Raw genomic sequence first — 15,406 nt, forward strand, 5'->3', positions numbered from 1 at the left:
GTCGAAGCCAAATGCTCCTCCCTACCCCTTAGGCCACAATGTTGGTATGAACGTCCTATTCAGGGAATTGGGTTGGGCAGTAAAGACCCAGTAAGGCCGAATAACCGTTCTCGACTTAGTAGACTTGCCTAGTCTCCTTAGTCTATCGGTCTAATAGGAACCCTCAACGTCTGACAATGACATCCATCAACACCTGGAGTCTTAACTGTCCATTTTACACGCATACACGCACATACGCACGTACACATGATATTCTTCAGCAAATACGCATGGAGGTAGCACGATTGACCGACTTCATTCGTCGTCATCCACGTAACGGTTGCCGAAACGAAGAGGTTCCCTCAAGATGGGTCCATTTCCTGCGTCCGACTTGTAAGAAGTCACGCGACGAAAATGCCCGTGGTGCCGTCTCATTAGTCACTATTTGTTCCCAAGCGCGCCTTTCGCGTCTCTGCATTTCGAGGATTCGATCCCCCTTAGATCGTCGCAGGCAAAACCCGTACCTTATGCGTCTGTGTCCTTATTGGGAAAGCCGACTGCACTATTGCGCACAGTTCACGAGTTCGTAGCCGTGTCGCACCCCAAACCCTGTTGAGTACGGCGCGTGTCCGAACGTTGGACAGAGCATCATAACAAATCGAGATCATCCTTATCTGATCCAAGGAGATGTGAAAATTAATTATCGGATATGGCCACACGAGCTCATCGACATGCTTTACAATCTGCTTAGACGGTCCTTTATTTCCGTTGACCGGTCGTGTTGTAACAGAAAATAGTGGGTTTTTTTGATTCCATACAGCCTCCTAATCGCGCGTTTTCGTTCGTGGCTGCCAACGACAAGACGGATTGATCCTTGGCTTGCCTATGGCTGCGTGGGTATTGTCCGGGACGGCGTCTGGCTACCGTTGCTCTCGCCTATGCAGCAGGCAGGTGGGAACTTTTCGTCGACGGCAGGTTGCAGCAGAAAGTGACAATCCGTGCATGACAAGAACAACAATGCCTCCCTCCTGCAAGACCTGGCAGCCCGGCAGGCCGTCTCGCAGTAGCGGCAACGTCACGGCGCCGAGCCTAATATGCGCCTTGCAGTAATTACCCATACCCATCTCAATTCTCAACCCCGGCCCTGAATCCATTCTTCAGATCTGAAGGGCGGATGGTAAGCGCAATACCTAGCAGCATAGGTATGTTGCAGGTGTGCTTGGCTTCTACTGGATAAAGGTACTTGTTAGTGGCACGGTGCAGTACCCGCAGAGGCGTTTGGCGCTACCACAATAGGATTAGCTGTGGCCTACCTTCCAGCTTGTACCGTTCTTGTACCTCTGCGTTCCTAAGACCAGGTGTAGCTATCCGAGAGTACGGCGTTCCAAGCATTGGAAATCGGGTCCCATAGATGAAGTCTAGCCGGCACATCGTACGTCGGGAGATCGAAGAGATTAGCAGCCTACAACAATATGAAAATAGAGAGATCTTGAGGAAGAACTCCGAATCTGCGAGGAAATGGGCTTGTGGCCAGAGTCCGACGGAGCAGCCCAGAACCGTTCCCTCTACCACCCCAACCCCCTCAGTACCTAGGTAGGTGCCCACCTCCACAGAATTTTTTATGATATATGATAGTTTTCCCATTTTAGTAATGACTACGTACCATAACAAGACCGCCGGTTCGTCTGTCCCGCTTTGTCCGATCCAGTGGCAGTCCTCCGTTAGGGCGTCATAGCCACTGTTTACAGTCCGGAGTTCAAACCGTCGTTAATTCATTGACAGAATTCTGACGTGGGCATAACGTGGACTGCATTTGTGACCGATGAGAGTCCAGGCCTTACAAGTCCTGCACAGACACTTGCTAATCAGCTTTATCGCCGATCATCATCACGATTCGTACGTAAAAGCGAACACCGACCCAATCTCCAGCCGTCTCGTCTGAAACAGGAAGCAAGCCACAGGGCGCGGTAAGGACCTTAATCCGAAATTGTGGCTTTTTCTTTCTACCTTCGTTGGCTGTTTTCGTGAGGATTTTCAAGGAGGCTTGTAGCTGTGTAGTGGCTAGCCAGCCACGTGAGCTATGTCGCAGCGTGACGGGAACCCGGTCATCAATTGAAATTTTTGTGGCTTAAGATCTTGGCGCCGCGGATCCGGCTGAAGGTAACCGGGTGGCCGCAAGAAGAACTTCTATGTCGCACAATAGATGCAACAAGATACTCATTATTGACAATCTGGGGGTACACAAAAAAAGCAGCCGCTTATAGGGGGTTGTTATGCATATGCAGCAGCAAGCAGATGCGCATTGCAAGCTGTGTCACAGCGTCCTTAGGCACCCTCTCTAAATCAAGGGACTCCGGAGAAAGCTTCGAATTGTCTCTTTCACTTTCGCTGCGGAATAAATATATGATAGCCCTCATTTTTTGGTGGTAGCCGGGCTTGATCGGGCCAATCGAGGTGCAGTCGGAGTGGCAAAGTGGCGAATGTGGACCGGACATCAGCCCACGGCGGCTACGGAGACCCGCCTCTATACGGACGTCACATACTCCTTAATTTCACGGTACGAAGCACTGCACTGCAAGGTGTGACGCGAGTGAATGCGGCCGAACGGGGGTAGGCGAATGAGTTCAAAGTTGATATAAAATGACCTTAATAGTGGAGTAGATAGCAAGGGAGTTGAGAAAATTCACAGGGATTAGGGGCAAAAAAGGGGGGGTTGAAAGTAAAGGGCTGGATGAAGCCACCTACGTTCCTATTACACTCTATGTAGGGATGTACGAGAGTAGTTTACTTCCATATTGTTGTAGTAGCACTAGTAGAGACTCTAGATGCATCTTCTCCACTAAATCAAGAGACGAGTCCGCATCCATCCTCCACAATCACGTTATATATAATACTCAAATGTCTTAATATGTGGTAAGTGTGTGTGGGAGACGGCATTCACCGGCTGCATGCGAAGCGATGAATACGGGATGAAAGTTTTCTGCATTTTAGGAGCCCCGTCGTTGAAGAAAAGTTTTCTTCTTACTCGTATAGAGGGGGGAAGGGATGGAGAGATGGGGCTAAAGGGCTGGCCCGTAAGTGGTAGAGATACGGTTCCCGACCTTTCTGATCTCCGATCTCGAAGGTTGTCGGGAGGGACGAAACCAAGGCGTTGGGATGGTGTGATGGATGGTTGATGAATGTTGGATGGGATGGGTATGGGGGCCTGTATGTACATGCAGCAAGGAGGGTATTATTAACGGAATCATCCACGAATTTAGTGCATTGACTTATACATGAAATAGATTGCTAGATCAATATAGCTTCTACATAAGCGTCTAGGCTAGAGACGTATGTCTATATGTAGGTGTGTAGATTTTTTCTTCTCTTTCGGCATCATACACCCATCATCGGTGGCTTGAAGAAAATAAAGAAGTCGGTACATTAGATACCTACATGGTAGGTACCAAAGAAGGTATCTGTGCGTGTGTGTGTTCTAAAGATAGGGAGGATGAAAAAAAAAAAAAGTAAATAGAATGAAAGGAAGGAGGAAAAAAGATGAGCCTAGATCGTCAATTACCATGCCGTCGTTACTACTGCAGGAGATAATAATAATAATGAAAATTGATGAAATCGAAAAAATTCACCAACCGCCCCCCTGGTTCCATGTATGTATGTTTTAATTTTTTTTTCTTATTATTTCCTCCGAGCCAATGCTGTAGCTCCCCAGAAAGCAAATGCGCTGCAGCCACGGGTCGTCCGCGTAGCGTCGTTTTAATTCCCGGGTGGTGCTTCTCAATCCATGTTGCTCATTGATACTACCGTTGCTCGTTTACTACCGTCACTGCTCGCTGCTTGTCGTACCATGGTTCGATTGTCTAGTTCGAACGCGGCCATCGTAGCATTGAAGAGTATAGGAGAAAGAGAAAGAGAAAAAAAAGTTTCTGCCAAGTCAACGCTTGAGATGCAAAGGGGCCAATCCGTACGTTAGCTGTGGGGATTTTATTGGGGTGGGAAAATGGCCTAGACTGCAACAATATATCGGAACAAATATTTTTGGTTAAGGTGGTAGTATAGCGTAGGCTAGGTAATAATATGGTTGGAAGGGATCGAAGCTACCTAGGTAGTCTTTGAACCTCTTGTATCTCTCTACCCCCTTTTTTTTTCTTTCGTCTTGTTATTATTCTAGACGTCCATACAATGTTAAAGGATTGTATCCGAGCTTGTCTAGATTCTGTTGTGCTCATAATTCTGTCGGGCGACACACTTGTCCTACTCCCTCTCCCCGCAAACTCCGTATTACATATTACGTTTAGAACGATAAGGAAATTTAATAAGCTGTGAAAGAACCGATCCCTGAACCAATTTTGCCGTAATGTGTGCAGCTCCGAAACCTCATTGGAGACTTGTCTTACTTGTAGTAGCTTCCCCTGAGAGGTATTGCATGAGTACCCGCCCCTAGTGTGCATGCGAGTCGTCCTAGTTGGTGTATTTGCGAAGGGGAAACACGTCGCCAGGCATCGGTTCAAGGTGCCACGTCTGGTAAGTATCCGCGTCAAAGGCGTCATGCCACTCTCGCTTTAGATCGTCGGGGATGTCCCACCCCAGGTGTGAGCTGCGTAGTCTCATGCGGACTAGATGCCTCTTCTGCTGGGCAGATTCCCCGTCGACGAATCCTTCGCGTCTGTGGAGAACGGCAAGGTTGTTAATGAAATGCATATCGCCGGCCTGGGTCTTGATCTCTAGCTGGACGGCTTGAGCAATTACCTCCACTACGTCAAGTGCCTCGCGCTGGCGGTCATTGAGTTTCGGGAGATGCTCTGGGCGTGGGTGGATAGCATTCCCTAGTAGAGGCGTGCGACCAAAATTCATGATCAACCTCGATCTATGGTAAAACAGCAATGGCCGGCATTGGAAACGCGGCCTTAAGTCGGGATGTTAGTACTATTCGTAAGCAACATCGATATAGCAGGGAAGCTTACAGAGCAAATGGCCAATCCGACTTCGCAAGGGTGCGTATAATGTCGGGTCGGTGGGCCGCTAAGATATTATAGATCGTATATGCCGAAGCAACGATACACTTGCCACCAGTCGCCGCAGCGCTACGAGTTAGCCAAGCGATCACGTCGCCAGCTTCCTCGTTATGGAAAGACTATATTCATGATAAGCATATGTAGGAAAGGGATGAGTTCTTCACTCCATAGATCCGACTTACAATTGCGGAAGTGGAGTGGCGATGGTGGCCTAATTTAGTCTTGGAAGAGTTGTCTGCCACAATGTGGACTAGAGGAACATTAGTCAACGTGATCTTTAAGTCAAGTATCTGTATACTAACCAAGCATATTTCCCAAATGATCTTGACATCCTCGTTGGTCAGCAATGTATGCTTGGATTCCCAACCAGATAATGGTTAGGTCTTCAACGGGGTATTTGTCTGGTTCGATTCCACGAACAACGCAGAGACCCTTGCCGTTATAAATATCCTGACTAAGCTCATCCAATTTGGGGCCAAGTGAAGGAAGAGGGAAGTTTTCTCGGGTGACTAGATCTCCATCAAGTTCCAATGCTGGGTACCATGGGTCAGTGCGGGCATGGGGATATTGGGTAGGACAAAAACCAAGATAGACTGCCAAAGGGCTATACATTTGAAGTGATCCTTTGCGGAGCATACTTCGGTCAGCTCCTCCCCGGACAAGGTGTGAATAAAATGGAGCTCATGGTCCATATCCTGTTTTCCGGCCCAAGCACCCTCATGGCCGGCGAAGCTAGAGGGATAGCCCTGAGGGAGGCTATTCAGCCCGTCACAGGTAGAACCGGCGTGTGGGACATAATCTGCGGTTGAAAAAGCGCTACCCAAGGTGGGAGTTGCAACGGGACCATAGAAATCCATATTAGGTACCTATAAATTCTCAGCTTATTATTTCACCAATAGCAGCCCGAACCATAGAAAACACACCTAAGGTTCGTGTAAGGTTTTCAAGGGGGGTTTGAGTACACCGAATTTGACGGTGGATATTCCAATAATTCGTTTGGTGGATTTTCCGCTCTTTTCCATGGAAAAGAGACAAGGCAAAACAGGGGAATCCAGAATAAGAACAAGAAAGTGAAGATGGATGGAATTCGAAATGCAACTGTATGCTTTGGTAGAAGCAATAAATATACCTACTAGATACCTTAGGTAGGTAGATAGTAACGAGAGCGCCTCTCAACATGATGTCTCTCAGGAAGGACGTGTAGAAAGGTAGATACATCAAAATTCATTTCAATGCGCATCTAGACGCTAGTAGGTGCCTATGTAGAGTCGACCTATGAGCGTGCAACGATCGCGGGAGGGGGGTGTATAAAAAAGACCATGCAGAATCTAGGTAACCTCAAGTACCTATATATGCTTTTTGTTTCCCCACCAATTTGATTTTTCCTTTTCATTCCTTTTCCGATCACCTTGCGCACGCACCTGCACGATATTAATTTCTCAACCAGGTACGTGGAAAGGCTGCATGCAATCCCCCGGGGAAAGTCTGAGCCGCATGTAGATCGATTCGATCGGCTTCCAAATAGACAGGGAGCCAGGAAGCATATCCTAGACATGATCTCACCGACTCTACCGTTCCACGACAGCTGCAGATCGATCCTGCCACCTCTTGAGTTTTGCCATCATGATATTCAGACATCTCGGAAGCAAGTCGAGGTTGCAGCGGGTTGCAGTCCCGTTTCCATAGCATCCGGGTGGCTTTGCAACTGTCTACCTAGATAGATACAGAGGTGGGCGTCAATTTATATTATTTGCGACGATCGATGGCTGCATGTAGAGGACCGGCCCGCTGCAGGAGTGTAACAGGTATTCTATCCAATGTCAATCAATTAAGTCCTGGACACGGTGTTTATATATTCGGAAAACATGTGCTCACATCATCTGTAAAACGAAGTACCTCCTACATAGGTACTTCGGTAGGTCTACGCAATCTTCGGAAGTAGATAGGCCTGGACAGCACTTACTAGGTACATGCAGATATTCATCTCAGGGGAACTGCATACGGCCAATCAGAAGGCGTCTTGGATATGTAACTAGCCTTGACTCTCGGGAAGTCCATCTGGCTTGATCTGACGAATGGGGTGGTGCTTGCTGCACCGGCTCACACCCGCCACCTGTGCATGGTTAGTTGCATTGATTATGCCTTTCGTATAAGCACGGTATATAATGTTTGTATCATGAATACGTCAACATTTCTTCGGCTACATTCATGCCAAGTAGACAGGCCTAGATCGTCGATTGTGGTGCCCAGCTGTCCTCATAGAGTTGGCTTATATAGTAAAAGTCGTTTTCGTAATCGTCAGTCTGCCGTATCTTGGCCCAGTGTCTCTCTGAAAAATCGATTGATTAGCGGGTCGCTCGTCTAAGGGGCGTTCCTCTACAAGACGAGACAGCATGAGGCTTACTGTATTTTTCTACGTTCTGTTTCGTGGCTTGGATTACTTTGATCTTTGAATCGTCCAACCCAGCTATCTTGCTCAAGTCCTGTTCCTTAAAATCCGGCGAAAATGGGTGTGCGCCTGCTCGGAGTCAGCATTGAATTCCTTCGAGAAGTCAGGAGCGTTGAACTTGCTCACCTTTGTTGCAATAATGGAAATACGCCAATAGAATGTTCGCTCCTATTGGATCGAACAAATGTCAGAGTTGCTACATTGAAGACTAACACTAAGGAAATGAGGTCGCTTGAGGAGACGCGACGGCTTACCCATTTGATACTCTCTCACCATCTCTTGTCTCGCGAAACGGCTCTGCAACTTGAATAGTGAGCGAGTGGTACTCATTGTCGGCTGGTAAGTGCTCTTTACACACCTTGATTCCATGCTTCCTAGCGTATCCGGCGTCGTGCTGACATAGAAGGGCTACATTATGAAGTAAAATGAAGGTAATGAGATATGTCGTGAACCAGGTTTGGTTCTTATTGGCCTGTGTCATCGCCTGCAAGCTCTCTAGCATCTCCCGGCGAAGACCGGACTGAATCTGATGAATGAGAACCAATTCAATTTGCGCACCCATTACAGGCGGTAAGGGGATGCATCCTCGAAGCGGGCTAGTATCGTCCATGATGTCGCGAGACATACCTAATGTCTCTTCTCCGACGATAATGGTGGACTTCGTGGTCAAACGAATGGCCATCCATAGTTGAAGGGCCTTTTTTAGTAGTGCACTTTCTTTAGGGTCGACCGATGAATCCCTCGAGACTTTGATCGCCGCGGCATATGTCATAGACAATAACTTATCCTTCCCCCAGAGGACCTTTTTGCAGCACTCAGGTAACCCTAGCTTGATGTAGTTATCATAGGCACTTTTTGCCTCTTCAAGGTTCACGATAGCGTACGGGGGGATCCTAACCCTTCTTCTGTTTCCATCGTGAACCCAGCTGCGCTCGAGCCTGTCACCATCCTGTGGGATGAATTGGCGGACGCGAAGCTCTACTGGCTGTTCTGTGTACCCCTCGGTGACTTTTACTTTTTTCGTCTCCGCGGAAGCCCACTGCGATATATCGTCTGGGATGCCCTCTATCCACCTTCGGGTCCATTCATACCCCTTGACGTTTCCGGGCTTAAATAATTTCACGTCTGTAATCTTATAGCGGAGACAGGGCATGCGCCACACTTTTGCGCCGGTCACTTTCATGCATGTCAGACAGGAGCCTAATTTGTTTGTGGGGTCGGTCTCGCACTGGTGCCGCAAGTTAGTTCCTAGGTGAGACTGTATAGACGCCACTTGAGGACTAGATAAAGGATGGCAATCGGGTGGCTTACGCGAATTCTCTGCATACGGCACCGAATACAAGAGCCAATTCGCCTTGTCTCGGCTGTCTGCTCTCGGATGTTGTTTGACTTGAAAGGACCCCGTCTCGCAGGAGAGGGCCGCTGATTAGGTTGCACAATGTCCAATCCGGGAGGCTTACTAGTAATTCGAGTTCTATCTATTTCCCGGGGCGACATGCCCTCAGCCATGCTATTTTGTCTTACCGATGGTGGGCTATAAGATTGAGTTCCCATGACGCTATTTGGCATGGAATTTGGCATGCCATGGTGGTATTCCGGTGGTTGGAAAAAGTGTTGGCTAGACAGAGTGTCGGGATAGACCATGCCTTCACCGCTAGTAGAAGGCTGAATAGTCATGGGCCGATTTGGCTGTAGAGTGGGATAATTGGACATCATCGGTGGGGCTGTGGAGGGTGCATGAGAAGCAAAGACATTAGGCTGGCCCGGAGACAGTGTCCCAGGCGCTAGACCAGGAGAAGATGGTCTATCATCAAAATATTGCCGTGGTGGAACATAAGGATAATGCGATGCGGCCGGAATTGGACCATACACTATGCAATGTTTAGTATGTTTGTTGGGTAACTAACAGCTAGAGCAGGAAGAAGCAAACCTTGGGGTTCGCAAGTTGTGCACGGCAAGCAAGCAGACAAGTTGGAGAAGTATTGCGAGAAGCGGAACCCGGCACTGGGGGATTCGGGCACATGAGGGCGTTCTTGGTTGTCTTGGACGGACACCGTAGGTGGCGAAGACTTCTCCTGGGGCGATGTTGATGCCATGTCTGCACTAAGACGTATTCTTTTTGTTGGAACTTGGTATGGCAGAGAGGAGGGTGGGTATTGCTGCGTGTGAGGGATTCTATTATTAAAGTCTAGCAATTGGGCGAGGGTGATATTTAAGATGGATGCCGCCTGATGGAGTATATGTAGATCTTGCTCGGAGAAGCCCTCCGAGTGTAATGAAGGGACAGAGGCAGAGGCAGAGGATGAGTATGAGTATGAGGAGGGTTCCAGGGGTATGGACTCCGCCGGGGGGTCGTCCCCGATGCCATAAGGCCGACGTTTTCTGATATTATTATTCTATATGCAAGTCAACGGACTGCAGTCTAGCAAATAGACAGGGTATACGCTACTTCGCTATCTAAAGAAGGAAGGCAGGCTAGGGAAAAGGATTATAGTAAGAAAAGTCTTACCATTGTACGTTCCATGAGCGGGCGTATGAAGACGGGAGGTGTGTTAGACAAGACAAGTGCCCAACACCACACAAAACAGAGCGTGTGCTAGGGGGGGCGTCTAGCCTCTGCTCTTGTATACAACGCACAAAACGAGAGCCAGACGGCTGGCCGGCCGACTGACTGACTGACTGACTGGTTGGTGGTGGTGGCAGCAGCGGCAGCAACAAGCGACGGCGGCAACAGCAAACAGCAATATTGGCAATAGTAGCGGCAGTCAAAAGCTTTGCGTACGTTCTTTCTTTTCCTCGCGCCTCACCGGGCGTCAGACGAACTGTGGGGTGTGAGAGAAAAGGCGCTGTACGTCAATGTCTCACGAGCGTCATTGCCGCTAATAAGACTACCAGGATCATCGGAGAGCTAATGCGACAATGCTCGGCGTCGCGTTGTATTATGTTTATGTTATTATGCTATGCCGTGGGTTGTGCTGTGATTGTGCTGTATGTACGGCACTGTGCTGTTCACTGCTCTGCGCGCTGTGTGCGGGTATGTGCCTGTGTGTCTGTGTGCTGTCCTGTGCTCCTTCTATGCTCCTCTCCTGCGCCTTATGCTTGGGTGTTTGTGCTGTACAATGCTATACAGGGACGGAGCCGCCTGCGTCGATAGAAACCTATCTAGGCAATTAGAAGCAGAAAGGGGGCTGAATTAGCAGTCAGCAGGTGGAGAGCCTAGGGGGGAAAAACTGGAGGAGGCCCGAAAGGAAGATCGAAAGAAAAAAAACGGCGGTATGCTGCCGCCCGATGAAGATGTATGCCGTACGGGAGAAATGATGATTGGAAGAAGAGGATGCGGTAATGGTTGAGGGAAACGACTCGGTGAGAAGTTCCAGAGCGACCGTTGAACCGGCGCCTTCACCGGTTTAAAGAGGGGGGAATTAATCAGAAGTTGGGCCTTGTGCAACCGTTCGACTGGCAAATGAGTCGCAAATGAGGCAATCCGACTTAATGTTGGCCAAGGGGGGATGATAGGGCCAAGGGGACGTCGGGACGTCAGAATGTCAGGGATATTTCGGATAAGCAGGGATTATTTAGAAAAAGAGAGAGAAAAAAAACACGATCGGACTCTCTAGGGCACTAATACTAAGCCCGCCCTTAAAACAGAAGTCGCCGAAATTCTGCCTTAAGGTTTAACTCTCTTTTTTTTAATTTTTTTCCCTTTTCGATGGGGTAAGTTAGGGACGTAAAGAGCAACCCCCAGCCCTGCGAAACTCGCGCGAACTCGATCAATTCGGGCAATTAGAGCAATTTGGAACAATAAATTGGGGTTCCAAAGGTTATTCGGGGGGTCACTCGAACAAGGGACCCCTATATGATCTATATCGATAAGGGATGTTCGGGCAACCGTGGGATCTAGTGCTACTTTACCGTGTTACGTTGGCATGTAAGCGTTAATGCAAGTAAGAGATGTCATCATGCCAACAAAGCCGCACTAGTTATTGAATTCGCTTTTCTAATCTTCTTTTTCCCCTTATGTTTTTTTTCTTTTCCTGCCATCTCTATTTATTCAATTATTGTTGTTATAATTTTAATTCCCTCTTCCTTACAAAAACCCCCATTGACCCCTTTTTTACCTTCTCTTCCCCTTGAAGAATCTTTGGTAACAATTATGATAACAAATAATTATATAATATGAGACATATAAGTAGCATCAGAAAATATTTATTTGTTTAGGTACGTAAGTCGATTTTTGCCCATCTCGATTTTCAATGGAAACCTAACCGAAGCCCAAGGGGCTCAAAAAAAAAAAAAAAAAAAAGCACATGAGTATAGTAATGGTAGCATTGCTTGCTACTTGTATGTGCTAGGTAGGTACATAAATATATACATATAAATCCGGCATCGTGTATCTGATTGTCCGGTTGTAGGAAAAGTTGCTAATAGGTAAATTGCAGCGATCCAGAAGTCGATCTGAAGCGGATTGTGGAGTTTGTTCTTTGAAGTCAAGCAAATCAGGACTCGCGGCCTCTATATCATCCGTGTCAACTGACCCAACTGCCAACGAATCCGTACATTGATCGCGTTTTTGGGATACACAGACTCTAGCGAACCAACAACCTCAGTATTCGCATTTTGTTGGATCCGCTAGGGCGGATCTTAATAATCGGCAAGTAATCACGTATGTCTACCTCCAGCCTCATCACCCATCTACCTACCGTGGTGCCCCGTGGGTTGCAGGGGTCTGTTTGGAGGTTCACGTGTAAGACCGGGTAAGAGAGAAAAGAAAAAAGGGGGGAACCCTTTGAAGCCGTAAGCCCGAAAAATGCTCATTTAGGTAAGCTTATCGGCCTATCTCGATTCCATAGCAGTGTGTTATGTGATGGGTGTGATTAATACCTACCAAAATAGGAATGCGGGTTTAAGCTACGGAGCCTCGTCAGTTGCGTGATAGTGTACAAGGGGGGATAGGTTCTTCAATTACATACCTAGGTAGTTACGTATAGTAATATTTTGCTAACAATTCTTCCAACCATGGTGGGACTACATATATGAAGTGTCCTAAACCTAGGCACTCGGCAAGTGGTTATAATTCTACTACCTGAATACCTTGGGATATAATAGAAGCTACCTGGGTTATAGAAGTAATCGAAACAATGGAATAAATATGACATTAATGATATATGTTTCACCGACAAATGAACAACCTCTTCATACTACGTAGTAAGGTGGGGGGCAGTCGATAAGGCTACTAGCGCTCATAGAACAATAATTCGTCGTGGGCATGGGACCTCAAGCGGCTCGGGGCTTTTATCATCAGTTACTTTATTCCGTATGCTACTGCTTACGTTACCACCTACCTATCAACCCAATACCTGAGCGGCATCGTGATCAACGCCCCAAATCTTTCCACCACACATAGCACATACCACCACTATCTTTTCATACACCCAAATTTGCATCTCTTTTAGGTTTCAATATTCATGGAGTGGCAATGTTTTTTTGGTTGACCGGTGAACGCTGACACTGATGCCCAAACCCGCGCGATACTAGCGATAACCTGACCGAGTCGCCCCGATGAACCAAAGGGTACTTAACTACCTAGGTACCTACATCCATGGTAATATTCCGCCAGACAATCCACCAGCCGGCTAGCCAAGACCATAGCGCAGCTGTAGTACATATATGCCATCATCTCACTAGCGGTGGGTAATATTGGGTATTTTCGGTCCGTCAACGCAAGTCACAGGGTCTCATATGCTTAACGCGGATGGGGTCACGCGATTTCCAGCGTCGAATTTCTGCGGCACCCGCTTATCACGGTTCAGGGAGTATCGAGCAGCATAATGCACCTTGCAAGATCTGCGTGTCAATCGACAAATGCTTAGATGCAAACATTGATCTTTTCTTCATGTGTAATTATGGGACGCATTGCAACTTCATGATCGTACGCGTCTTTCATTCTCGACCTACCTCAACTATACACTTGTCTCAAATGACTCTTCAGTGGTTCTTAGAGCTAACATGTTCGTCTCGGGATTATTGCATCCGTCTTGGTAAAAAACGGAAGCTCACGGGAGCCGGAGTAACGTTAGGAAGTGTCAAGTTACCTACTTAGGTAGCAAATTTTGCCGGAGAAGTGACAGCTCAGATTTTACGTCTAACACGGGCTCACCATTCTCATCAAATTTTCTATCAGCCAAATAAAGATTCACCAACCATTTTGTCGTTTAGAAATTACAGTGATGTCACTTTTCTGTTACACCAAGCCTACATACCAATTCAACGCATCAATGAAATCAATTGATATATCCCTTCTGTCTTTTGACTCGATTTGACATCATCGGTCAGGGGTGGTCAACCAAATTGGTATCCCCCACATTTCTAACTTCCCGCTTGGGGGTGGGAAGTTTAACCTTAAGGTTATTTTATTTTTAAAGGTCCGCCGCCACGTGGGTGTCACGATTCACCCGAACAAGCTTTTGAGATCAAATTGATACGCGATCGTCGGCCAACACGCAGGTACTCTATCTTCTGATCTGCTCCAAATCTAACTTCAAACCAACGAGATGCAACAAATGACAAGTCATCCAGACGACAACGACCGCTCAAGCCCGACTTCGTCGAGATGCAAAAGGACAATCATATCTTAACAATATTCTTCCGATTAGCAAATGTGATCTTTTCCCATAGCATCTCATTCCGTATTTTTGTTGAAATCGGATCGTGACATGGGGACAATGACTAGGCCTTCCTTCTGTAACATCCGTCTTTATCTCACCTAGCACGCGAACAAGCCGAGTATCCTCTCAAACATCCCGAGTTGTATACAACTCTTCCATTGGAAAGCCCATTTGCTTAGCAGTAGCAATCTTCATTTCCGCATTGCGAGCGCTTTTCAAGTCAATCAATCTATGGGGATCGATTATCAAAGAGAAATAGAACGAATACTGCCTTTATTACTATACTTTTTTGTCCTTAGAGAACTAGAACGAGGTTTCTTGGCAACAAGAGAATCAGATAGGAGAAATGCCAAGCTTTGATATATCAGCCCTACGAGACCTACATCTTGACTAATCACGATCACGCAGATACAACCACCTGCCTAAACAACTTAACAGATACTTATCGCCTACCTACGATACACATGTTGTAGTATTTCGAACTAGTCGCTTTCATGATAATGAACATTGCGGATCAAGGGCTCGAGCACCCCCTTTAACGTTCATTTGTATCCTACGCCCTACGCGTATACCTATCTCGGCAGCATGCAGCTCGGTTTTAGACTTACCGTACCACTTGGCAATGCATACAAGTCCTCTGCCATCATTTTAGTGCGGATACCGTTTAGTTCAGAATATTTCAGCTCCCCCGTACAGAATCCACAGGCCATTATTTACGGGGCATATTTGATGAAATCTCACCGAATCCCAGTCAACCGAATGACACACTCACAGCGTCATTCAGTATCAATCTCAAACTCGAGTAACACAGACTTCATCATAAAAGCAAATATCGGCCCCAACCACTCAAACCAACCTCACCGTCGCCAACATTGGCAGATTGCAAACGCCTACGGCTAGTAGGTACCTACTTAGGTAAGGTAGCTATAAACAAGGGGTGCGGAGCCAGTTCTACCCAACCAATAGTATATTCTAATTTCCCCTATTTTTTGCTTTTTTTTATCTAAGGACCGACTACCGCCTCCTACTAAAGAAATGGGCGCAGCCGGTCAAGAACTCGGTCAGTCCTATTGCGATTTTCCCGTCCACTCGGTTTTCGTCTTTTTTGGGGCCGTAGGACGAAGTCGCATAACCACAACGGTAGATATTGCGATATTCAACTTGAGACGGAGATAACGCCTGTTGTGTCTAGGTGGATGTTCGGAATTTGCCTTATAACGTCACCCGTAGTCACAAGAAAGCGGGAAACCCCAAGTCCTGCTACTGTCCGTGGAAGGCTCCTCTGGCTCGGACAACGGGAC

General features: G+C 47.3%; 2 protein-coding genes across 2 annotated transcripts; both read right to left on the reverse strand.

The window, feature by feature from the left end:
• Window positions 1-3,816: 3,816 nt before the first annotated feature.
• F4822DRAFT_226987 (Clavaminate synthase-like protein) lies at window positions 3,817-6,266 on the reverse strand. The gene is made up of 6 exons (XM_051454079.1): window positions 6,121-6,266; window positions 5,602-5,857; window positions 5,294-5,524; window positions 5,174-5,241; window positions 4,941-5,110; window positions 3,817-4,882 (listed from the first exon to the last, which is right to left on the reverse strand). The coding sequence occupies exons 2-6, from the start codon at window positions 5,846-5,848 to the stop codon at window positions 4,438-4,440; spliced, it is 1,161 nt and encodes a 386-aa protein (XP_051315935.1). The 5' UTR covers window positions 5,849-5,857; window positions 6,121-6,266; the 3' UTR covers window positions 3,817-4,437.
• Window positions 6,267-7,024: 758 nt separating this feature from the next.
• Window positions 7,025-9,404, reverse strand: F4822DRAFT_226236 (uncharacterized protein). Its single transcript, XM_051454075.1, has 6 exons — window positions 8,752-9,404; window positions 7,799-8,668; window positions 7,695-7,743; window positions 7,567-7,608; window positions 7,396-7,509; window positions 7,025-7,320 (listed from the first exon to the last, which is right to left on the reverse strand). Exons 1-6 carry the CDS (start codon window positions 9,154-9,156, stop codon window positions 7,217-7,219), a joined length of 1,584 nt encoding a protein of 527 aa, XP_051315936.1. The 5' UTR covers window positions 9,157-9,404; the 3' UTR covers window positions 7,025-7,216.
• Window positions 9,405-15,406: the final 6,002 nt, after the last annotated feature.

The sequence above is a fragment of the Hypoxylon trugodes genome (assembly GCF_022578975.1).
Source record: "Hypoxylon trugodes strain CBS 135444 unplaced genomic scaffold F4822scaffold_4, whole genome shotgun sequence".
NCBI classification, from domain to species: Eukaryota; Fungi; Ascomycota; class Sordariomycetes; order Xylariales; family Hypoxylaceae; genus Hypoxylon; species Hypoxylon trugodes.